Genomic DNA, 22,642 nt, shown 5'->3' with positions numbered 1-22,642 from the left:
GGCAAAGCCTTGTAGACGAACATCAGGATAGCTCTGCATACAAGTATTTATTCATATTTCAATACACGTAGTACTCAATTCAATCCATGAACTCCGATGGGTATCACAGAGCAAATAAAACAAAATCCGTTGAACGAATGCTACTACCGACTCTCAACCGAGCGAAGGCCATTAACACTGGCAATGGTGTCTGGATGATCAGGTCCCAACACCCGCAGCCGGCCCTCCTGGGCCCGCCGGTACATTTCTTCGGCTTCTTTAAACTTTTCTTGATGTTGGAGAACAAAACCAAGATTGTGGGCGCTCGTAAGCGTGTCCGAATGATCGATCCCTAGTACCTTTTCCCGGCCCTGTTGTGCGCGTCGATACATCGCCTCGGCTTCTTGATACCGGCCCTGATGTTGGAGAGCCACACCGAGGTTGTGAAAGCTGGTGAGAGTGTCTGGATCGTCAGGCCCGAATAGCCGTTCCCGGCCTTCTAGAGAGAGCCGATACATCTCCTCCGCTTTCTCGTACTGACCCTGCTCTTGGAGAGCCAGGCCAACATTATTGATACTGCCAAGAGTGTGAGGGTGGTCTGGCCCCAGCTCCTTCTTCAATCCCTCCATCACCCGTCGGTATAAGGCCTCCGCCTCGCCATGACGGCCCTGAAGCTGCAGAATCAAGCCAATATTGTTCAAACAGCCCAGAGTTTGTGGATGTTCGGGGCTCAGAGCCTTCTCCCGTCCCTCCACAACCCGCCAGTATAATGTTTGTGCTTCGTCGAGCCGTTCTTGATAATGGAGGGTCATGGCTACGTTGTTGGCAGTCTCGAGTGTATCTGGATGTTCAGGACCAAGGACCTTTTCCTGCCTTTCTAGCGCCTGTTGAAACATTTTCTCAGCTTCGACGAACTGGTCGCGACGCATCAGGACCAAACCAAGGTTGTTGATGGTCTCTAGGGTGTGTTGGTGTTCCGGTCCTAGGGCCTTCTCGGCTCCCTCCAGCGCACGTCGGAACATCGTCTCAGCTTCGTCATATTTGTCCTGATCCTGAAGAACCAGGCCTAGGTTGTTGAGACTGTTCAAAGTTTGTGGGTCATCTGGCCCCAGCTCCTTCTCTGAGACCTCCAGCACCCGTCGGAAGAGCTCCTCTGCTTCTTCGTACTCTTCCTGATCTTGAAGGACCAGACCATAATTATTGATGCTGCCAAGAGTGTGCGGATGGTCGGGCCCCAGAACATTTGACCGGCCCTGTATCGCCCGTTCGTACATCTCCTTCGCCGTCTCATACCTGCCCTGGCGGTGGAGCACGAAGCCAAGGTTGTTGACACTGGCAAGAGTGTCTGGATGGTTGACCCCGAGTACCTTTTCCCGTCCCTCCAGTGCTAGTCGGTGCATCGTCTCGGCCTCATCATACTGACCTTGATCCTGGAGGACCGAGCCTAGGTTGCTGAGACTGTTGAGAGTGTGGGGATGCTCAAGCCCTAGCACCTTCTCCATCCCACCAAGCGCTCGTCGAAACATCTCCTCAGCCTCTTCATACTTCTCCTGGTACTGAAGAACCAGGCCGAGGTCATTGATACCGACGAGAATCTCTGGATGGTTGGGTCCAAACACCTTCTCCCGTCCCTTCAATGCTCGTCGGTACATTACCTCTGCTTCTTCGTACCGTCCCTGATGCTGGAATATCAAGCCAAGGTTGTTGACGCAGCCTAGAACGTGTGGGTGATCAGGTCCCAGCAGTTTCTCTCGTCCGTCCATTGCTCGCCGATACATTGCCTCCGCCTCTTCATACTCTTCCTGGTGTTGGAGAAGATAGCCAAGATTGATAACAACGCCGAGAGTGTGTGGATGTTCTGGCCCTAGGACGTTCTCCGACGCCTCCAGCGCTCGCCGAAACATCGCCTCGGCCTCTTCGAACTTGTATTGGTACTGGAGGACAAGACCGAGATTATTAAGACTGCCGAGAGTGTGCGGGTGCTCTGGTCCCAACACCTTCTCCCATCCTTCCAGCACCCGTCGAAACATTGCCTCAGACTCTTCGTACTGATCCTGAGTTTGAAGAACCAAGCCAAGGTTGTTCGCGCTCATAAGTGTGTCTGGATGCTCGATTCCCAGCACCTTCTCTCGGCCCCTCAGCGCTCGTCGAAATAGGCCCTCTGCCTCCTTCAGCTGTTCCAGATCTTGCAGAACTAAGCCAAGGTCATTGATGCTGATCAGAGTGCTGGGATGGTTGGGACCCAAAACTCTCTCTCGCCCTTCCAGCGCCCGCCGGTACATCAACTCGGCCTCAGCATGTTGGTCTTGAAAGTGGAGAGTCAAGGCAAGGTTGCTGACAGTATCGAGAGTAATCGGATGATCACAACCTAGATCCTTCTCTAATCCCTCCAGTAGCCGCCTGTAGACTCCCTCGGCCTCTTCGTACCTGCCTTGATGCTGCAGAATCCCAGCGAGGTTGCTGACACTGCCGAGAAGGTGTGGGTCTCCTGGCTTCAACGCTTTCTCTCTTCCCTCCACTGCACGGCGAAACATCGCCTCGGCCTCTTCATATCGATGCTGATCCCGAAGAACCAAGCCAACGTCGTTGACACTGATCAAGGTATTTGGATGGTCCCGCCCAAGTACCTTTTCCCGTCCCTTCAACACTCTTCGGAACATCGCCTCAGCCTCGGCAAACTGGTTCTGAGAGCGGAGGGCCATGCCGATCTTGTTGGCACTTTCCAAGGCTTGCGGATGATTTGGGCCAAGCTCCTTTTCCTTGATTTCCAATAGCCGTCGATACGCCCACTCCACCTCGTGATGCCAGCCTAAGATATCAAAACTGGGGCCCAGTTTAGACAGGAGCTCGACTTCCCCGTCCGCATCCTTTAGATGCTCGAGGATGCGCTGTGCATGTGGCAGATATCTCATCCAACTGTCTCTGTTCTCATGCTCCGGTACCGGAAAGGCGTCTGCGAGCCGTCGCAATACCTTGGCCGCCCATTCTTCCAGCTTCCCTTCCTTTTCTAGCCAATTTGACATTGCCAATCGAACCGTTCGATGTATATCATACGTCTTCTTTGAGTCTTTTCGTTTGGCAACAAATGCATATACCTTGAGCATTTTGATCGCATCTTTCCGAGACTTCTCGGCGGCGGGCGGAAGGATACTCCGAAAGATATCTTCCTCGCTCAGGAAACTCATAAACCTCAAGTAGTCGGCGGCCAGAGGATTAAGGTTCGCAATTTGACGGAACGATATCAACCAAGTAATTGCCATGGGACTCTGTTGTCTATAATCATGATGGTGTTCAAAATCCTTGCTAAGCAAGCGAACCATGTCTTTGTCGCTTGTCTGGCAAAGCTCGAGGTATTCTGAAGTTGATATTTGTTGTTTCACCATATAGGCAGATGCTTGCTTTATAGCTAGTGGCAGATAACCAAGAGTTTCCAGCAGTTGATATTTGTCGTCCATGATGCGTATCTCGCTCTTCGCTAGACTTGTCTCCAAAAGCTTGAGAGCCTCATCTTTGTGCATTTCCCCGACCGTTATCACATTGATGTCCGAAATACCAAGACGGCTTATTGCCTCTCGATTTCGTGATGTGAACAGTATAGAACCTTTCGGACTGAATGGGAGGTAGTCCTCGAGGTTCCTGTTGTTGCCGAAGATGTCCAGATCGTCAGCATTATCGACAATCAAGAACCAACTGCCAGTCTTTGTGTCACTCAGAGCAGCCTTAACAAGCTTTCGAACATCTGCTTTGGCCTCATCGATTCCGTCGACTCCAAGAAGTCGTCCAATGTTTCGGTAAGCATTCTGGAGACCGGTGACATTTACGGCTGAGACCCAGAAGACCGAGCAGTCGGCATGCTTCTCGCGGACCCGAAAGGCAGCCTCGAGCGCGATCTGCGTTTTCCCAACTCCTCCCGGGCCGACAATGGCAGCCCGTTGACAACTATCCGCTTTCACATTTGGGCTGATTTTAGAAATCAGTTTCTCCAAAACCGATTCACGACCGACGAAGCTCTTGTTTCTCCTAAATGGCAGAACGAAGTGCACGCTACCAGCGACTGGGAAAAATATCAGCAACGAAGATTTGATCGCGCTTCTCTAGTCTTCCACTTTACACAGCTGACCCAATCACCATTGGATCAGTGGCGTCGTACCTGCAGGGTATGTCCTTCGCGATTCCTTCGAAGCCATTGCTTCGTCTAGTGATCAATGACCAAGCTCATTCAAGCTGCAACGTCGGATGCACATCGGCCTTGACTACCACGTGTGCGCTGGCGCATGTCTCTTGCGCTCGGAGATGTTGGCTGATAAATACAGTAAGGAGACGGGAATTGATGAAAGAACAATATCATCGCTATCATTGCCTAGACCTCGCCCTAAAAAACAGGCCAATGCAGGCTGAATTACATACTGCGGCCCGGACCATTCAGCTGGAGCAAAACCCCTCAGCGTTTTATGGTAGTTCCTAATACGGAGTTCCGTCCCTGGGCTGGTTCCAACTCTTCTGGGGGTGCCATAGCTTCGGCCTTCGGGAGAGTTTTTGTCTGCTTTAGCCTTTTTTGGGGCGCCCGATATTTGACATGGGTCCATCCGGGGAGCTCGGCGAGTTTTGAAACGATATTAATTAAGCTGCCGAATCCTGCTAGTGTTCAGTTCATGATTCATGGACAGGGCCATGATAACTTCAGGAGAACTGCGGGCATACGAATGCCATCTGATCAAGTCGCACAACATCACCTGGAACGTGAGCCGCCATTGAGGTTTCCGGAAAGTTTGGAGCGCTCGAAGCAACTTGATTGAAGCGTTGGTCCATCAGCTGAAGCTTTTGAGACAACACGAGCTGTTCAGCTGCGGAAGCAGCCAGGCACGGCCAAGGCTTGGCGAACTGGTTAGGCTCCAGTTGCACGTGACCTAGAGAGTACTCAGATTGCCGGACTGGAAAAACTTTTTCCCTTTGCAATTTGCGTGGGCTGAGGGGCAACTTCAGATCGCGATCTATGCCATGGTAGAGAAGTTGGCCAGGATAAAGATCATTGCCTCTGGCTTGTCGTCCGGAGTAGCACCGGCTCGACCCATTCTCAACCTGCCGCCTCGGTTTCCCTCTTGCTTCTTTCAGTGGGTCACAGGGACCCCGCGTCGAACTCATTGGTCCCTTTTTGGGTTCCGTGCCAGCTTCAGCACCCTCATTACCCAGTGTCCGCGGTCTCGAAACAGCGATATCCGCCGATTCAGCAATATGGCGACCGCTTCGGCTCCGCAGAGCTCTCTCCTGTCTCTGCTCTACCGTTCCTACCCCCGCGCAATCTCCCCCGATGCGACGGAACTCGACTTGAACGAGGCCAGTCCCAAGATTTTCCCCAACGTCACTTACGAGGAGGCGGATAAGGAGGTTATCAAGCAGCAGTTGGAAATTGTCAATGGGCTGGCTGCAGCACTGGGCAAGGATGACAAGGCTGTTGTTGAGTCTACGCTTCGCAACATCAATAACCATCTTTCTTCCCGGACGACGGTCCTGGGTGCGAAACCCTCCGTGGCAGATATTGCTCTGTACGCCGTTCTCGCACCGGTAGTCGAGAAATGGAGTCCTGAAGAACGGACGGGCGAAAAGGGATACCACCACATCGTGCGACATGTTGACTTTGTCCAGAACGGGTCGATGTTTGGGTTGAAAGTCCCAGACGAAGAGAAAGTTGCAATTGATGTAAATGACGTCCGCTTCGAACTGAAGCCAGTAGATCCCAAGGAGGAGAAGGAGCGCAAGAAGAAGGAGAAGGCGGCTGCCGAAGCGGCAGCCGGTGGTCAGCAGACAGTGGTAGTTGGACAGACGAAGCCGGAAGCTGCGGCTGCAGAGAGCACGAAGCCGGCTGATGCGCGAGGAAAGGAGAAAAAGGAGAAGAAAGAAAAGAAGGAGAAGAAGGAGAAGCAGCCAAAGCCTGCGGCGGCTCCTGCAGCGCCCCCATCGCCATCTCTGATCGATCTGCGCGTGGGTCACATCCTGCGAGCCATTCGGCACCCGAACGCTGACTCCCTGTACGTGTCGACTATCGACTGCGGTGATGCGCCCGGCTCGGACAACACATCCGTGGATGAGGAAACTGGCAAGACGGTGCGTACTGTTTGCTCTGGTCTCAACGGGCTGGTGCCACTGGAAGAGATGCAGGGCCGGAAAGTCGTTGTCGTGTGCAACTTGAAGCCGGTCACAATGCGAGGCATCAAATCGGCTGCAATGGTGCTGGCCGCATCCCCTCGTGTGGCCGAGGGCGAAGACTCGCACGCTGGGCCCGTAGAACTGGTCAACCCGCCAGCGGACGCGCCGGCCGGTGAACGGGTTTTCTTCGAGGGCTACAGCGAGGGAGAGCCGGAGAAGCAGCTCAATCCGAAGAAGAAGGTATGGGAGACATTCCAGCCCGGATTTACTACCACGGACAACCTCGAAGTTGCCTTTGATAGCCGACAAGTACCGATTCTGGAGGCCAAGGAGGACGCGCCGCTGGGCCGACTGGTGACGAAGTCTGGAGGAGTTTGCACGGTGAAGAGTCTCAAGGGGGCGACAGTGCGATAGTCTGGCGGCAGTTTCAAGCATACAAAATCTATACTTTCCTCATGGGCGCTTGCATGCGCCAATAGAAATTCAAGCTACTATTTGCATCCTCGATCAAAAATAGGGGTCTAGAAGCACAGACGCACTGCGTCGATCCAAACATACAAGTTCAGATGAAGTCATTGGCCTGGAGCTGAATTTTGGATTTCTTTTCTAGAGCGATCAAGTACCCAGAGACTCAAAGTACCAATCCTGTACATCAACCTTATAGGTACTTTTTGGCGAAATGGCGAAGTGCAAAGCCTCCGCACTGCCGGTGCATTTTATTTATAGAGCAAAAGCAACAAAATTTCCAAATGGAGTTTGAGTCATGCATTTTTGCTGCATCTTGGTTGGTTGAGACCAACTATGGCTGTCTAAAGCCTTCAAGCTTTTTATTTGCCAGACGAGACATCCAAACGTTTCCACTTGACGATGGATTCCCGGCGGTGGATTCTTTGGGTCTTCGGCAATGATGTGTCCGCTTTCGATGTTCCAGTGTGACCTTGCATCATGAAACGGGGTGGTCGAGATGCTGTGCTCATAAAATACAGGCAAAAATGACCGATCACGACCTATATTTCAATGTTAAGGGCACAACGGAGGATCCTGAAACAGCTTTTCTGCCATATAACCGAGCCTTCAGTATCCTATGATTGATGATTGAACAGGTTTTTCTCTGATTTGGAGAATAATCGCAGAATAATACCGAGTACTTCGTTACGAGCATCTGGTGTCGTGCGGGCCACACGCCATGGCAACCCCTCTCACCGGTACCGTCATCATCACCGGCGGGAATGGGTCATTAGGCTCGGAGATCGCTCTTACGATCGCAAAGACGCAGCCGCTGGTTCATCTTCTCCTCCTCGTTCGGGAAGTTACCCATGATGAAAGCGTACACCAGGTGGCCGAGAAGATTCGCCTGATTGGGCCACGGTCCTTAGAGATTGTCAAGCTGGACCTAACAAGCATGGAGGAGGTGGCCATCTTTGCACGACATACGGTTCAAAGGGTGCTGGACGGCATAATCCCGCCAATTGTTGCTTTGATCAATTCGGCGGCAACCTTGTCCTTTGTGGATAACGGGCCGACAAAGGATGGCTTTGACCCGGTCTACCAGGTGAATTGCCTCGCACCGTTCCTGTTGACAGTCAACCTGCTGGAGGGGTTCAAGATGAAAGGGTCTATTGTGTTGAACATTGGCTGCTCCGCTTTTTCTGAGGGCCAGCTGGATTACTTTGATCTCCATCCCCCCCAGGGTCGATCCACGCTCTCGGCCAGAGAAGGGAAGCTCCGATTCGGGAGCAGCAAGCTTTTAATGAGCGCGGCTATGTACGCATTGCGTCGCAGTCTCCGTCATGTGAGAATCGCTTCCTTGTCTTCTTGTCTTTTGTTGTGTCGCAGTTTCTGTTTTCGCTGACCAGGGCATCTTAGACTGCGCGTATCCCACTGAATATTTGCACATTAGACCCCGGCGGTCTTGCCGGTGAGTCGCACCTAGCCCGCGACCTTCCCGTGTCGATGCGAGTGGGCCAAAAAACACGCCGGGGACTGCGTCCGCTGGTTCGGATGTTCTCCAAGTCGGCGATCAATCCGGTCCATGTGCCTGCTAAGGTGATTGCGAAACTCGCCTTCCAATCGGACGACCGGCGATGGCTCAATGCAGAGCCCTACTATATCCTTGATGATGTCTACGAGGCATCGTCTGTTCTTGAGGTGCTTCGGGACGGCTGGAAGCTGGATCGGATCTTTGAGAAGGTGATGAGAGATGCTGGACTTGCGGGGAGTAGTACCAATTCGTCTGGGCTGTCACCGCTCACTCCGTGATCATGTATATAGCCGATTGCAGCACTACTTGTGCCATCTCTGTACATAGTCATAAAGGATTTAATCATTGTGGTCTGTAATCCGTCCGGGTCTGAAGTACGGGTTGGACGTAGTAGGCGATGGCACCGTGGTAAAACTGGTAGAATGGGCCCATGATTGCTGCGAGCGAGTACGTGATGGTAACGCTCGACTTCATTTACCAAACCTCTTACGACCAATTGCCACCGCTGTCTAGATCATGGCTGCTGATATCGGTATCTAAATCTGGAGAACAAGTCAGCTGTCCAAGTAAATAAATATCCAAATGCAGCGCATGGCGGGCTGCGAATGCTACGAGGCGATGAACACATGTTTCGAGCCAAGACCACGCTACCTGCCTTAAAGAGAATAGAATACAACAACCATTAATTCCAATTGGATGGAATTTAGGGGATCTTGGCTGAATCACTGGCCATGATTGGCTGAAACTAAGATTAGGTTATTACTGAACCCTGATCCCAGGCCGATCGAGTCGCTGCTGTTGCAAGCCCATGTCTCAAAACACCTCCGTAGTGGTACTCGTATTCACACCTCGAACCGGCCGAATTGGACCACAGTACCCAGATTATCGCTAGTTTTACCACAGAAGCAACAACGGAGCAACCAACAAGGGCGAGCCCTGTGCATACAGGGCCCTTGTGCTCCCAGAGGGATTTTCATAGCCGTTTCCGACTCTTCTCACGCCAAGACCGTTGATCGACAGTGTTCGATTTGCCAGCAAGCTATTTCTCGACGCTTTCGGCCCCAAGTCACCAACTGTCGAGACGGAGTGTCTTGCGCCGGTCTTTCGGACTCTCCACGGAGAAACAGCGGGGCGAAATCGTGTGATAGAGCCGGCCTCGAAGCTCCGAGTCGATAACTACCTACCCCCTTCCGTGATCTCTTGAGGCTATTCCTCAATCCTCCCGCCTGACTTATGCTGTTGAAGCGATGAGCAAGTATTCCGCCTACCCCAAGGCCTACGAGGCCTATCCGGGCGGGGGCAGACGGACCTTTTCGATATCGCCGCATCGGTATGTGGAACGAAACAGGGAAGATATGCGGAATGGTTTTTGGTGTTCTGACGGGACGTTCCCCCGCGCACATAGGTTCGAACCCCGAGCACAGCAAGCCTTGCGACAACGAAGACAACTCTTCCTGCGACTCGGTCTTGTCGGCGGCGTGTCGTTACTCCTCCTCTTCTTCCTGGTCCCGTCATGGCGTGCGACCCTGCTTCCCACGGTCTCGCTCGGATTGGCGTCGGCACCCTTTGATGACTTGTCGCTGGAGACGGTGCGTTACTATGACCTCTCACATACCCAGGGCACGGCAATGGGCTGGCAGCGCGAGGAGCGGGTGTTGCTGTGCACACCCCTCCGCGACGCGGCCCCTCACCTGCCCATGTTCTTCTCGCACCTGCGAAACTTCACCTACCCGCACCATCTGATCGACCTGGCGTTTCTGGTCTCGGATTCGAAGGATGACACTCTCCCACTATTGGTCCGCATGCTCGAGGAGCTGCAGTCTGACCCGGACCCAAAGATGCCATTTGGAGAGGTCTCGGTGATCGAGAAGGATTTTGGCCAGACCGTCGAACAGGACTTTGAGAGTCGTCATGGATTCGCCGCGCAGGCCGGCCGCCGGAAGTTGATGGCCCAGGCGCGGAACTGGTTGCTCAGCGCTACATTGCGCCCAGTGCACAGTTGGGTATACTGGCGGGACGCTGATGTGCAGACGGCACCGTTTACGATCATTGAGGACCTAATGCGTCACAATAAGGACGTGATTGTGCCGAGTATGTTTTCATACTTTGCCATTGCGGAACGTTAATTGCTAATTTAGCTTAGATGTCTGGCGACCTCTGCCGGATTGGCTCGGTGGAGAGCAGCCCTACGACTTGAACTCGTGGCAGGAGTCTGAGACGGCCCTGGCATTGGCCGAGACACTGGATGAGGATGCAGTCATCGTAGAGGGCTACGCCGAGTATGCTACATGGCGGCCACATCTGGCCTATCTCCGGGATCCGTACGGAGACCCAGATATGGAGATGGAAATCGACGGCGTCGGCGGTGTCAGCATTCTGGCCAAAGCCAAGGTATTCCGTTCCGGTGTGCATTTTGCCGCCTTTAGCTTTGAGAAGCACGCGGAAACGGAGGCATTTGGCAAGGTAGGAATTCCTCCTCTCCTCTTCTTTACTCCTCTGCTGACATACTTTGCGTAGATGGCCAAGCGCATGAACTTCTCCGTCGTCGGCCTGCCGCACTACACTATCTGGCATTTGTACGAGCCCAGCGTGAACGATCTCCGACACATGGAAGAGATGGAGCGGGAGCGTCGCCAGCGCGAGGAGGAGGAGAAGCGGAAAGAGAAGATGCAGGAGCAATTCCGGGACACCAAAGAAGAATGGGAGCATGACAGCGCAGCGGCTCGGAAAATCGCCATGGACGCTGCTGACAAGGAAGAGAAGAAAGACAAGTCGGAGGATCAAAAACGCGATGGTTCATAGACTGGCTTGGTTTTATTCTTTTCTTTCAGTTTTCTTGCAATATCCTGGACTCCTGACCTGTAATTTAGAAACGATTTTGGGTTTGTTCTCTGGCGTTACCTACGAGTGCTGTGTTATGTCCGCCATTATTGCATCTTTGCACGTTTCATTGGAGTATAGGAGTACAGTGTGTCATGGAATTCAGAAGTTCAAAATGTCCTTCAGGTGCTTTATTAGGGGCAAAGGAACGATTCGTAGGGCTTAAATTTCATGGGTGCGTAAGCTGCTCCATTTAGGGACTTTGGTACTTCGTACACTCGTGCCATGAATTCCATCGCGTCAGTCGATCAATCCCGTTCGCGTATCAGATCGATCAGATAATTGAGCACCAACAATCCTGATAAATTTATTGCCGCAAGTCCACATGTTCACATTGCTCGCCACTTCAACCCTCTAATAAAAAGCAGGAGGAAAAGAAATGTCCACTCAATCCGCACCCCGGATCCGTTTCACGCAGACTGCACCACAGCAATCCTTTCGTCTTCTGGAGCTCCCACCAGAGCTCGCCGAGGTGCTTTCAGCGAAGGATGCGCCAACGTAAGCACGCAAGCTTTTTTTATACGCTTCAAATTGACTGATCCTGTCCAATTCGACGTGTAGATTGTATCTCAAGTCGTCCTCGTCTACCGGACCCAATGCGGTCGACAAAGACAACTACGTGAACCTCTGTACCTTGACCAAGACATATCGCGTACGACAGGTCCAATCGTCGAATTCAATCCATTTACTAGCTCCCAGCCCGGCGGAACGCGTGCGGTTGTTGTCCGGGAAGATCAGCAGTGATGTGAACGGCCTCGACGGAGTCGACACGATCTCCGCGATCGCGAAATGCTCGTCGACACTCGAATTGCAGAGTTTGTCCGAGACGGAGGAAGTGGATATTGCGCGGCGGCTGTTGGAGGATAAACTGCGCGTTTATGATCGGTTGAGTGTTGACGCGGTTGGAGAGGACACGGTCATGCGAGATGAAGGGGAGGATTTGGAGGAGGGACACGGGGTCAGTTCTGGATCGGGCCCCCAGCGGGAAAGTGAAGGGGTCATTCGAAATCGCATCTTGAATGAGGTCCCGATGTGTGCGACTCGTTGTCGTGCGGTCTGGAGGGAATTATGTGGGTTTGTGGCTACGGATTTGCGGACGGGTACGGGACTCGTCGCGTACCGCCCCTCGGCGCGGGTACGACTAGATGTGTGGAAGAGGATTCAAGAGGGGAGTGTGTTGGAGGGAATTGACCTTGGGAAGCTATTTCTTGTCAATGATCTCTGGAAAGCTGTTCTGACGGAAGACGGTGAGGAGCCGTTCCCGAGGGAGCTGTTTAATGCGGTTGTGCGAAGGGTGGCAGAACCGACGGGTTCCAATGATGATGATGCGGAATTGAGATGTAAGTGTGCATTTGAGAAGACGACCGGGTTAGATTGATGTTGCTGATGGTGCTGTAGGGGTGAACTTGGACATGGCCATTGTGGTCAGGTTCGTTGGTGAGACCTATCTCGAGGCTACAGCACCGACAGAGCGGAGCTTGATTGGGCGGACCGAGTTTCTTGCTGCGTGGAAGGATCTGCTTCCGGAGGGATGGAGAGATCAGGTCTCCCTGGACAAGATTCAAGTGGGTTTCCTCTCCTGTTTGGTTTGCTGGCACCTGCTAACGTCTACAGGGCTCGTACAACTTGCCCGATCCCATTTCTATCTACTACCACCGACAGTCCGAGGTGACCAAGGCCGCGAGTTCGTCAGGGGCTACGGTCAAGAATGCACGAAACTGGCACGAACGATTCAAAGCCCAAAGAAAATAATCGCTGCCGCATTGTGTATGCAATACAGTACAACATGGAAAGAAAGCAAGCAGCCAGCAAACAGCCGTCCATAGTCAGCACCAGCTATACTTCTCATTCCATACCCATTCGACATCATCTCCCATCCCGCGCGCGGCACCGTTCCATTTCAGACACGTGATATGGTTCTGTTCTCGGTGCACGATACGCGTCGTCGGATCTAGCAGCTGTGCGGCCTTTTCAAGCAGCGGTGTCGGGTTCCAGAACTCGACCTTGCTCATGCCGAGCTGGTGGGCCGCATACTGCGCGCGCCGTAGGACCGCAGCAATGGCTTCGAGCGTGGACATTTCCTCCTCCGGAGTTGTTGGCTCGTCATACACCCAGCGCAGGATGTACAAGATATGCGAGGATGGCGACTCGCCGACCGTGCGAGTCCAGGCGCAATACACCTTCCGCTCGTCGACGCCGGCGCCTCTGAGGGCCGGTGCCTTGTCGAAAATGCCTTGCTCCTGATAAAACTCATCGCGCGCCCAGTGCCAAAGCAGGTGGTCGTAATCTGGCGCAACGGTAAACTGGGCTTGTGGCGACTTCAGCGACTTCTGCCGCAAAACGTCGCGGAACTTTTGCTGCTTGGCTGGGCTGCACATGCACTCCCTCACATCGTCCGGACCGAGTTCCCGCGCCTTGGGCATGCGTGCCGTCTCCAGCGAAGCCTGGTACTGCTCCGGCGTGATGGGTGGCAAAGCGACGTGCGATGACGGGAACGGTTTCCAGCCATACTTTGCGTAGAACTTCTTGCCGACGTCCGAGAAAAGCACCGAAACCAGGCCCTCTTTCTTTTCCTGGTCGCCTTCCTGCCAGCGGTCAATTTTCTTGGCGAGTTCGGTCATCATCCGTCCGGCGTATCCGCGGCCCCGGAATTCAGGCCGTGCAAAGACCGACCCCACTCCATACGCGACAATGTCCTCTACTTTTCCCTTATACGCGACATACGCGGGCTTGCGGAATGTCTCGCAGGCGCTGAGGATGGTACGCTTGCCGGGGGGCTGGCGGCTGTCGACGAGAACCCAGGTCAACAGGGCGCCATTGCGAGTCAGATTTTGCTGTGAGAGCCGCTGCTCTCGAGCAGCATACTGCTCCACAGACAGCGGGCCTCTCCAGGACGCACTGTTCAACCGGACTGTCTCGACACGCTCCTCGGGCGTCGCCAGCTCGAGGGATAGATAGGGAGCATCACTGGGAGGTAGCACCGTCGAAGGCTCTGCTGATCCCATCTTTCCCGCGCGATTCGCCTCAGATATCTTAAAGAGTCGATGTGTCCGTCTTATCCGTAAGTTCGAAGCAACCAATCAACCAAATCTTGGATTTCGAGATCTCCAATACAAGATCACCGGCGAGGCCCCCGAGGCTTTAAATCTGTGGACCGCATTGTCTCCTTTCCCCGCCACTATTTAAGCCATGGGCTGTAACGTCGGCACAAGGTACGGGGCAAGAGACCTGTCGTTAACGGCAAGGTACCAACAAAGGAACCGCGCGCATTGGACGGTTGAGGCGGGCCGCGGGGTGGATATGAAGTCATCTGGGGATCCATCATCACGAGGCCAGGTTCTATTATGCTCCGATCTTTTTTGATCGATGGATCTCCGCGCCGAGCAGGACCCGTGTTTTACTTTTTGCTCTTATCGAGAGGATTGACATAGGGCGGTCTCTACCGATGACAAGCGGCCGGAGAGAACCGACGCCAAGCGGGCGTATCCGGTTCCCGGGCCGGTTTACGGAGTACAGTATATCAACTATTTTTCAATCTCACGATTATACCGAGGGACTCCGTGAAATCATCAATGCTCGTAAATTACAGCACACTTGAAAACCGTGCGCACAGTCGGAAATCGGAATTCACCATAAAGTTCACAAAAGTGCCTGCAATCTCCAGATGATTCATCACTAGAACCAGAGACTCGGCTAGCCACCACCCTTCTCTCCGGCACGTGACCTTGAAGATGGCATTTTCACGTGATACGCGATGCCCGGTTCGGCCTAGCCTGACATGTGGAATCAGCCTCCTTCCTCGCGCTAGCTTAGTGATGCTGGGGATCGCTCTGGAGCTTCAAATTGGATCCTGAACTGAACCCTTGCTTGATTCAAGCCCAATTTGGGACTCTTTACGAGGCATAGATTCCTTGTAGCTGATCAATGTGAACTCTTGGACACACTTTTACTTGCAGTTTGCTTCTAGGTTCTTTGAGCCTACTCCTTGGAGTCTCTCATCCTCCCAGGCCGTGTTGGGCCGCGGCTGTGAGCGACGCGGAGCTCCGCGCGGGAGAATGAGAGATCCATAACCGTTCACTTCTTGGATTCTCTGGCCTTGGGATGGGATTTCTTTGGAATACTTAAGGTAGTTTCCTTTCTCACAGCACGGCTTATTTCTCTCTTCTTTCCTTCAATCACTTGATGTTCATCGCCAATCGGTATGGATATGTCTGGCTTCCCAGGCAGTGAGTGAGGCTCAGCCTGCTATTAAATGAGAGCTAACGTGCTGTGCAGCCTGGCGATTTCCAATCGTCAATTTACACCCGGGTCCAAATCCCTTTGATGACTATCCAGTCGCAGGTTTTGAGCTCATGACCAGGGGTGTATACCCTGGCCAGGGAGCTCAGCAAGGCACCGGTGGTTACAATGCTGCGGTATGTCTGCTTTCTTGCACTGGCCTGTGATTGCAAGAGAGGACTAGATGTTTTCTTCCGTTTGCCTTGTAGTTGCATTGGAGTCAATCCTATCAATTCGTCACTGTTCAAGATCCAGTTACTTATTGATATGACGACAGAACAACCCACCCCCCGTGAACCCCGTTCCTTTTCCCCATCTCAATTTCAAGCCGGCCGGCAACTTGAATCTTGTCTTCGAGCCCTTAGAGTATGGTTTCCCTGGACCCTTACAGTATCATTATCCTGGAAATCCCAATGGTGCCAATGGTCCCTTAAATAATGGTCCTCTTCTTCCTTACAACGGCCTTTTGTACAACGGTCCCCTCAACAATGAACCACCCCGAACGCATGCAAATCCTCCCCAGAGTTTTACTCCAGGGCCCGTCAATGCTCCAGCAACTCTTCCAATTCGACCGGCTAACCCACGTAGTGAGCCAGCGCCCAAAAGGGTCAAGGTCAATCCCCCGGAGCCCGTTGTTATCGATCTAGTGTCGGACGAATCGGACCATGAAGCGGAGCGCAATGGCTCCCGTGCTACTCCAGCCCGCGACCGCCAGGGTGATCTTAGTGTCTTCCTCGGCCAGCTCCTGGAGGTATTTCCAGATATCTGCGAAGACTTTGCGGAGAAGATGTTCGACAAGTATGACCGTCGCCTGGAGTCTGGTCTTTCTCCGGAGGATGCTCTGCAATCCATCATTGGCGAGATTCTGGAAAAGGATTCCTATCCTCAGCGGGACAATAAAAAGCGTAAACGGCAGTCTGAGAACGAGCCTGACAAGATAATGAGCGAACTCGAAGAGTTTCGGAGGAGTCGGCGGTACTTTCCTCTGGCGTAAGTCTCGACGAGCAAATGGCCTGCAGGCGGTTGCTCACCATGAATAGGGTCAGGATCCTCTATCGAGAATTCCCGCAGATGCGCCAGACGAGCCTTCAAGCTATCCTCGGTTGGAACAAAACTCTTCAGGCTGCCTATCTGTTTCTCCTAGAAACCGATCCAGAGCGTCGCCGCGAGATCCGGCATGCGAGACGGACGGACGATATTATTATTCCCGCAGCGCTGAACGAGATTAACTTGCTGGAGCACGAGCTGCGGCTGGCCAGGGACATCTTGGCAGAGAAGTCTCGTACGTAGCTTCCTGATTCATTCTGACACTCCTAACCAGTTTCTAGGCCTCAGGACGTTGGAGGAGACGGAGAAACAGAATGAGGAGCTTCATCGGCAATTGGGCACGCTGATCGAGTGCCAGTGTTGCTTCGCGGACGTGCCGGTCAATCGCACGGTCACCTGCAGCGCGAACGAGATGCATCCATTCTGTTATGCATGTGTCAAACGGGCCGCAGAGACGCAGATCGGGATGATGAAGCACGAAATAATTTGTTTCCACGTCGACGGCTGCCCTGCGGGCTTCGACCGGGAGTCTCTCAAGCTGGCCATTGGTGAGCAGCTGCTCCGCCGACTGGACCACCTGAAGCAAATGGACGAAGTAGCCAAAGCCGGACTGGAAGGACTGACCGAGTGCCCGTTCTGCGACTTCAAGGCCATTTGTCCCCCTGTCGAAGAGGATAAGGAGTTCCGGTGCCACAACCCGGACTGCGAAAAGGTCAGTTGCCGGCTGTGCAAGGCCGAGACGCACGTCCCAAAAACCTGCGAGGAGGCCCGAAAGGACCGCGGACTCTCGCATCGCCGGGCTGTCGAGGAGGCAATGACGGAAGCGCTGATCCGGACATGCCCTCGCTGCAAGGTGCGGGTGGTGAAGATGGACGGCTGCAACAAGGTCACCTGCGTGAAATGCCACGCAATCATGTGCGACGTATGCAAGGCAGACATTACCTCCGTCGGCTACAGGCATTTCAGGGGCAACAACAGCGGCAGTCAGGGGTGTCCACTGCATGAGGAGGACTTTGGCAAACGTCGACAGCAGGAAGAAGTCAAGCGCGCGCGCAACGCCGCGGTCCAGTCCCTCATGGTGAACAACTCGGATCTTAAAGCGGAGGATCTGCACCTGGAGGACCTGGACGGCCCGAAGCCGCCGCATGATGGTGCAAAACATGCTCATCACTACCGTCACGGGCAGCAGCAATTTCCCCGACACGGTGGCCATTACGCTGTTCCCGAGCAGGGCCAGCGACAGCCACAACCGCAGCAACCCGCTCCTGCGCCAGGCGGAGGTAATCATCACCGCTACCGTGATTACGGAAATGCGCCACCACCTCCACTAGCGCCGCTGCCTGTATTTCAGCGCGGAGTTGACTACGATGATGACCTCCAAGTCGGGTTGCCTTACTGGCTCTTCTAGTTTGCTGGACCGACAGAAAGTGATCCCCTGGATGGGAATGTTGCGGTTCGGAGACTGGGTTTCTTTGCATCTTTCCTCGGATGGCATTGCAGGCATTTGCTTTCGGGGTTGATAAAAAGGCGTTCTAGGAACTCTCGGCGGTTAGGTAGGCTAATAGTTTAATGGAGTTAATTGCTGGACCGGCCAGATATCCATTTCCTGCAAACCTGTAGTTGTACAAGCTGTAGAAGCAGAACGTAGACTCGTAGGTTTTTGAAGTATGTATTAGGAAGAAGCAATGTCAAACTTTTGCCTCGCCTCCTCCACCCACATTTCCAGCCGCATCTCACCAGCCTCTATCCGCCGCACCGGCACCGTTTTCGCACTGTTCCTTGCATCTTCGGATGCCGTTCTTGTACTTGACGGCTCCGCCGCAATCCACGCTTGCTCCTCGTGCGAACTCCCCACCGGCGGCGCCGCATCATCTTGCAACTCAATACACACCGTAAACCCGTACTCATCCTCATCGTGATTCTTCGGCAGCGGCGACAACCGTCCACACGCCGACGCAAGCCTTACCAGACATGCCCGAAACTGCGCCACCATATCCGCTGATTCCTTCTTCTCCCCTTCCTTTCGTTCTTCAAAGGGGGTATTGAGGTCCTGTTCGCTGGGAACGCGCGGAAACCGAGATAGGTCAAACGCGTACCGTTCCATGGGTTGGTTGGTACGCAGGGAAAGGATGATCACCGAGACGGTGGCGATGGTGCCCTTGCGGATCTCGGTCTCGACGGCCGCGGCGACATCGTTGATGTATTCACATACCTTTGGATGGCGGGATTGGCGTGTGGGGTAGTTGTAGGCACGCACGGGGAGGAAGGTTGCGCGTGGGTAAATGGAGCGGAGGAAGAGGATTTGGTGGATGGCGACGGTGAGGAAGCTGGTGAAGGCGGCGGCGAGGGAGGCGAGGCTGGTGGGCGGTTGTTCTTCGCCTGCCATTGTTCTTGAAATGGGGGTGTAGGGGCTCCTTGCCCTGTTCATTCGACCGCGACTGCAGATCAAAGTCAGCCCTAAGTTGTAGAAGCTCAGCACGCGACGCCGCGCAGTGAGGGGTTCCTCTGACTGTGATTGGTTTAAGACGTAAAGTTTGCAAGTTAGAATTCAAAACAGCCTTCCTTCCCAATCACGTAAAGCCTGACTCCTGTTATAAACATTTTTTCGAAGTAAATTTTAATCTACAGCCACACGCTCTTAGCACGAGCCACGAGTTCTCCAAACTAAACACCCACACGCGCGGGGCTTCGACGCGCTCCTTAAAATCACAACGGCTGGTTTCTCGTTCCCTTGGGTTATCGCGCGCTCTCTGTGTGGTTTCAGTTATTATCTAGTCTATCACCATGGAGCAGGAGCTCCTCCAGTTGCTCGCGGATACCCAATCCTCCAATAGCAACACTATCAAGACTGCAGAGCTACGGCTTCTCAGCCTTTATTCTAACGAGGCGTTTCCCCTGTCGCTGGTCTCCATTGCCTCCCATGAATCTGTCCCTGCCAATCTCCGGCAGTCGGCCCTCTCGGTTCTGCGCACGTTCATCCAGGCGGCTTGGTCTCCGCATCTAGACGAGTTCAAGGGCACCGTTCTCGTGTCCGATGCGAACAAGGCCCAGCTGCGTCGTGCGCTCCTCGAGCTGGCCACGACGTCCACCACTCCGGAGCGCAAGGTCAAGGCCGCTGCCAGCTATGCCGTGAGCAAAATTGCTGCGGCCGACTTTCCCGAGGAGTGGCCAGATCTGCTCCCGACCCTCCTCCAGATTATCAACGACCCCAATAGCAATAACTCCACGCTGCATGGCGCGCTGAAGGTTCTGTTGGACCTGGTCGACACTGGGTTCAATGAGGAGCAGTTCTTCGCCGTCGCGCGCGAACTGGTTTCGTCCCTGTTCGCTGTGGCTACTAACGAGTCGCGCACGACCGTCCTCCGCGCACTGGCAGTGTCCGTCTTCCGATCGTCCTTTGACACGCTGGAGATGGTTCTGGACAACCACAAGGCTGCTGTGAGACAGTTCACCGAAGAGGCGTTGACTGGCTGGTTGCCATTCTTCCTCTCGATTCTCAAGGCTCCGCTGCCGCAGGAATTGTCTGATACGGAGGACTACAGGGGCCTGGTCGCGCTGAAGCTACAAGTGGTCAAAACCCTCATGAAGATTCGCAATGTGTTCCCGACGCTGTTGACCAACCAAAGCCCCAACCTGTTTACGACCGTCTGGTCCGAACTGTCCAACATCCATGGGCACTATGCCTCTTCCTATATCACCGACGACCGGCAAAGCAGGCTCGAGGATGCCGATGGTCTGCCTTACACGCTGGACTTCTTGGTTCTGGAAGAGCTTGATCTGATGCAGGCTCTCCTCAAGGCCCCGCCAGTGAAAGCCGAGCTCCAACAGCAGGTGCAGGCCACCGCCGGGTGGCTGCCGGAAGTCCTCAAATTGGCAATTTCCTACGCTCAGATTACGGTTGAGGAAGAGGGCCTGTGGGAGATTGACATCAACGTGTTCTTGTCCGAGGAAACCTCGGTCACTGCCAACTACACCCCACGGACTTGCAGCGGGGATCTCGTCATCAAATTGGGTGAATGGCTCAAAGTGACCACCGTCGAGGCGTTGCTTGCCTACGTCAATGGGCTCTTTGCCGATTCGGCTACGACGTGCGTTTTTCTACCTTGATGTCTTGGTTCTCACTAACTGTCTCGCAGATGGAAGCTCAAGGAAGCAGCATTGTTCATCTTGAATCAGCTCCTGCGCGACTTCAACGAGGTGGAGCTGTCCATTCCGGTGGAGCTCGCAAATGGCTTTGTTGACTGCATTCGATTCTGCTTGCAACAAGAAGAGGAGTTCCTTCGCGCACGCGGATATCTCGTGGCCGGTGCGCTGGCCCAGGCGGCTGGTAGTGGCTTCCAGCAAACTGCTGCCAGCTACCTGGAGGCAACTCTGAAGGCAGTCAAAGATGACTCCTCCGCGGTTGTGCAAGTAGCCTGCCTTCGCGTCCTGCAGGACCTGTTGCCGGCTCTGCCGTCAACCTTGACCCAGCCACTCCAGGTTCCGATTATCAATTCCGTCGCCGAGTTCATCTCCACCCAGGACCTTAGCGACAGCACCGAGAACGATGATCTCCGGGTGACTCTGGCGGAAACGCTGCGTGATACGATCATGGTGGAGCCGAATGTCGTCCTCTCTTCGCCGGCACTGGATGTCCTCTTCAACGTGGCGAGCAATGGCGCCAGCAATTTCCACTTGGCAATGGTTGTCACGGAGACTTTTGAGGACATTGTGCAGTCGATTGCGCAGCAGGGCGCGGAAGCCTACGTCCGGCTGTGCGAGAAGGTTCTGCCGTCCGTTACCGGCGCGATCAATGTCGGCAACGTGACTGAGCAGAATGATCTGACCGTCCTGGCTGTTGATCTTCTTCGTGCACTTGCCGAGTACAGTCTCTCGCCTCTTCCCAACGGGTTCGTTGCCAGCGTCATGCCCAAGCTGAATCAGGTTCTTCTCGAATCGACTGATGCGCAGTTGAGCCGTCCTGCGACGGTGGCTCTTCGGCACATTCTGGCTCACGACTTTGACCAGTTCCTTACCTGGCGGGACCCACAGCACGGCAAGGAAGCGATCGAAACGGTTCTGATCATCATTGATCGTCTTCTGGGCCCCGCAGTTGAGGACGGAGCGGCCGCTGACGTGGGTCAGCTAGCTGCCGAACTCGTCGAGAAGGCGGGCTCCGAGAAACTGGGCCCGTTCCTCCCGCAGCTTCTTCAGGGCGTTGCACGACGCCTGGCGACGGCACAACAGGCGCAGTTCATCCAGAGCCTGATTCTGGTGTTTGCGCGTCTCACGCTCATCAGCCCGCGTGAGGTGGTCGACTTCTTGGCGCAGCTGAACCTCGGCGGCCAGAATGGACTGCAGGTTGTGCTGAGCAAGTGGCTGGAGAATTCCGTCAACTTTGCTGGCTACGATGAGATCAAGCAGAACATTATCGCACTCTCCAAGCTGTACAATCTGGAGGATCCACGGATAGCCCAGGTCCAGGTTAAGGGCGACCTGATCATCCAAGACACTGGCCGCATCAAGACACGCTCGCAAGCCCGACAGAACCCAGATCAGTACACCACAATCACGGCCCCGCTGAAGATCCTGAAAGTCTTAACCGAAGAGCTGGCCTCGGCGTCGGGATCCAAGGAGATCGATGCTGCCACGGCCGCCGCCCTGGAAGCCGAGGACGACGACGACGAGTGGGAAGACGTCCCGGACAACGTCCTTGATCTCGGCTCGGGAGTAACGAAGCAGCAGCTTATGTCGTACGGTGAGGGTGGCGTCGAGGGCGTCTTTGGCGTGCGCAAGCGCGACGACGAGACCCAGGCCTTCCTCGCCCAGTTCTTCCGCGAGGCCTCCACAAAGCCCGGGTTCCAGGAGCTCTTTGCCGCCATGACCCCAGCGGAGCAGGAGCGCCTGCGCAGCTTGGGTTGAACGACGGGGATGATGACATGATCAAAATCAATTGATTATGACGTACGAGCACATGTTTTACGATCGACAAGTTCAGTGACCTATATACGAGCAATTGTCTGTCTGCAAGTTTTACATACATTTTGTATTGTTCTCGTACATAGATAGCGAATCTACTATCGTTATTTTTTTGGCTACCGTCACAAACTTCAATAATTCAATTTAGTCCTGCAGGCTGGAAATATGCAAGGATCAAGAACGACTTTCCGCAGTTTCTCCTCTTCCCTGCCTGCATCTGCAAGTCAGTCATATTTTACAGCCAACGTACGAATCACGTGCTTGATCGTGCCCTAGGTTTTTTTTGGGGGGGATGCAAGGTGACACCGACATTCATCATTGCTCTATTGCGCTATATACTATCCGGTCTATGCATGATTATTTTAAATCATACAA

At 53.9% G+C, this 22,642-nt stretch overlaps 10 protein-coding genes across 10 annotated transcripts; 6 read left to right on the top strand and 4 right to left on the bottom strand.

Annotated features, from left to right (window-relative positions):
• Window positions 1–143: 143 nt before the first annotated feature.
• Window positions 144–4,166, bottom strand: VTN49DRAFT_942 (uncharacterized protein; the record flags this gene model as incomplete). The annotated part of the gene is made up of 2 exons (XM_069416619.1): window positions 144–4,033; window positions 4,130–4,166. 2 exons carry the CDS (start codon window positions 4,164–4,166, stop codon window positions 144–146), a joined length of 3,927 nt encoding a protein of 1,308 aa, XP_069269982.1.
• Window positions 4,167–4,659: 493 nt separating this feature from the next.
• On the bottom strand, window positions 4,660–5,121 carry VTN49DRAFT_941 (uncharacterized protein; the record flags this gene model as incomplete). Its single annotated transcript, XM_069416618.1, has 1 exon — window positions 4,660–5,121. One exon carries the CDS (start codon window positions 5,119–5,121, stop codon window positions 4,660–4,662), a length of 462 nt encoding a protein of 153 aa, XP_069269981.1.
• Window positions 5,122–5,211: 90 nt separating this feature from the next.
• Window positions 5,212–6,537, top strand: VTN49DRAFT_940 (uncharacterized protein; the record flags this gene model as incomplete). Its single annotated transcript, XM_069416617.1, has 1 exon — window positions 5,212–6,537. The coding sequence occupies one exon, from the start codon at window positions 5,212–5,214 to the stop codon at window positions 6,535–6,537; it is 1,326 nt and encodes a 441-aa protein (XP_069269980.1).
• A 772-nt stretch (window positions 6,538–7,309) lies between these two features.
• VTN49DRAFT_939 (uncharacterized protein) lies at window positions 7,310–8,382 on the top strand (the record flags this gene model as incomplete). The annotated part of the gene is made up of 2 exons (XM_069416615.1): window positions 7,310–7,915; window positions 7,990–8,382. 2 exons carry the CDS (start codon window positions 7,310–7,312, stop codon window positions 8,380–8,382), a joined length of 999 nt encoding a protein of 332 aa, XP_069269979.1.
• Window positions 8,383–9,351: 969 nt separating this feature from the next.
• VTN49DRAFT_938 (uncharacterized protein) lies at window positions 9,352–10,906 on the top strand (the record flags this gene model as incomplete). Its single annotated transcript, XM_069416614.1, has 4 exons — window positions 9,352–9,434; window positions 9,510–10,195; window positions 10,248–10,567; window positions 10,622–10,906. The coding sequence occupies 4 exons, from the start codon at window positions 9,352–9,354 to the stop codon at window positions 10,904–10,906; spliced, it is 1,374 nt and encodes a 457-aa protein (XP_069269978.1).
• Window positions 10,907–11,363: 457 nt separating this feature from the next.
• On the top strand, window positions 11,364–12,736 carry VTN49DRAFT_937 (uncharacterized protein; the record flags this gene model as incomplete). The annotated part of the gene is made up of 4 exons (XM_069416613.1): window positions 11,364–11,482; window positions 11,546–12,324; window positions 12,383–12,549; window positions 12,599–12,736. 4 exons carry the CDS (start codon window positions 11,364–11,366, stop codon window positions 12,734–12,736), a joined length of 1,203 nt encoding a protein of 400 aa, XP_069269977.1.
• A 74-nt stretch (window positions 12,737–12,810) lies between these two features.
• VTN49DRAFT_936 (uncharacterized protein) lies at window positions 12,811–13,989 on the bottom strand (the record flags this gene model as incomplete). The annotated part of the gene is made up of 1 exon (XM_069416612.1): window positions 12,811–13,989. One exon carries the CDS (start codon window positions 13,987–13,989, stop codon window positions 12,811–12,813), a length of 1,179 nt encoding a protein of 392 aa, XP_069269976.1.
• Window positions 13,990–15,336: 1,347 nt separating this feature from the next.
• VTN49DRAFT_935 (uncharacterized protein) lies at window positions 15,337–17,717 on the top strand (the record flags this gene model as incomplete). Its single annotated transcript, XM_069416611.1, has 5 exons — window positions 15,337–15,399; window positions 15,540–15,628; window positions 15,851–16,252; window positions 16,303–16,544; window positions 16,591–17,717. 5 exons carry the CDS (start codon window positions 15,337–15,339, stop codon window positions 17,715–17,717), a joined length of 1,923 nt encoding a protein of 640 aa, XP_069269975.1.
• A 264-nt stretch (window positions 17,718–17,981) lies between these two features.
• VTN49DRAFT_934 (uncharacterized protein) lies at window positions 17,982–18,695 on the bottom strand (the record flags this gene model as incomplete). The annotated part of the gene is made up of 1 exon (XM_069416610.1): window positions 17,982–18,695. One exon carries the CDS (start codon window positions 18,693–18,695, stop codon window positions 17,982–17,984), a length of 714 nt encoding a protein of 237 aa, XP_069269974.1.
• A 398-nt stretch (window positions 18,696–19,093) lies between these two features.
• VTN49DRAFT_933 (uncharacterized protein) lies at window positions 19,094–22,210 on the top strand (the record flags this gene model as incomplete). Its single annotated transcript, XM_069416609.1, has 2 exons — window positions 19,094–20,397; window positions 20,446–22,210. 2 exons carry the CDS (start codon window positions 19,094–19,096, stop codon window positions 22,208–22,210), a joined length of 3,069 nt encoding a protein of 1,022 aa, XP_069269973.1.
• Between the last annotated feature and the right edge of the window lie 432 nt (window positions 22,211–22,642).

Source organism: Thermomyces lanuginosus (assembly GCF_041956635.1).
Source record: "Thermomyces lanuginosus strain ATCC 200065 unplaced genomic scaffold VTN49scaffold_22, whole genome shotgun sequence".
NCBI lineage: Eukaryota > Fungi > Ascomycota > Eurotiomycetes > Eurotiales > Trichocomaceae > Thermomyces > Thermomyces lanuginosus.
This window is presented reverse-complemented; position numbering and strand designations above follow the sequence as displayed.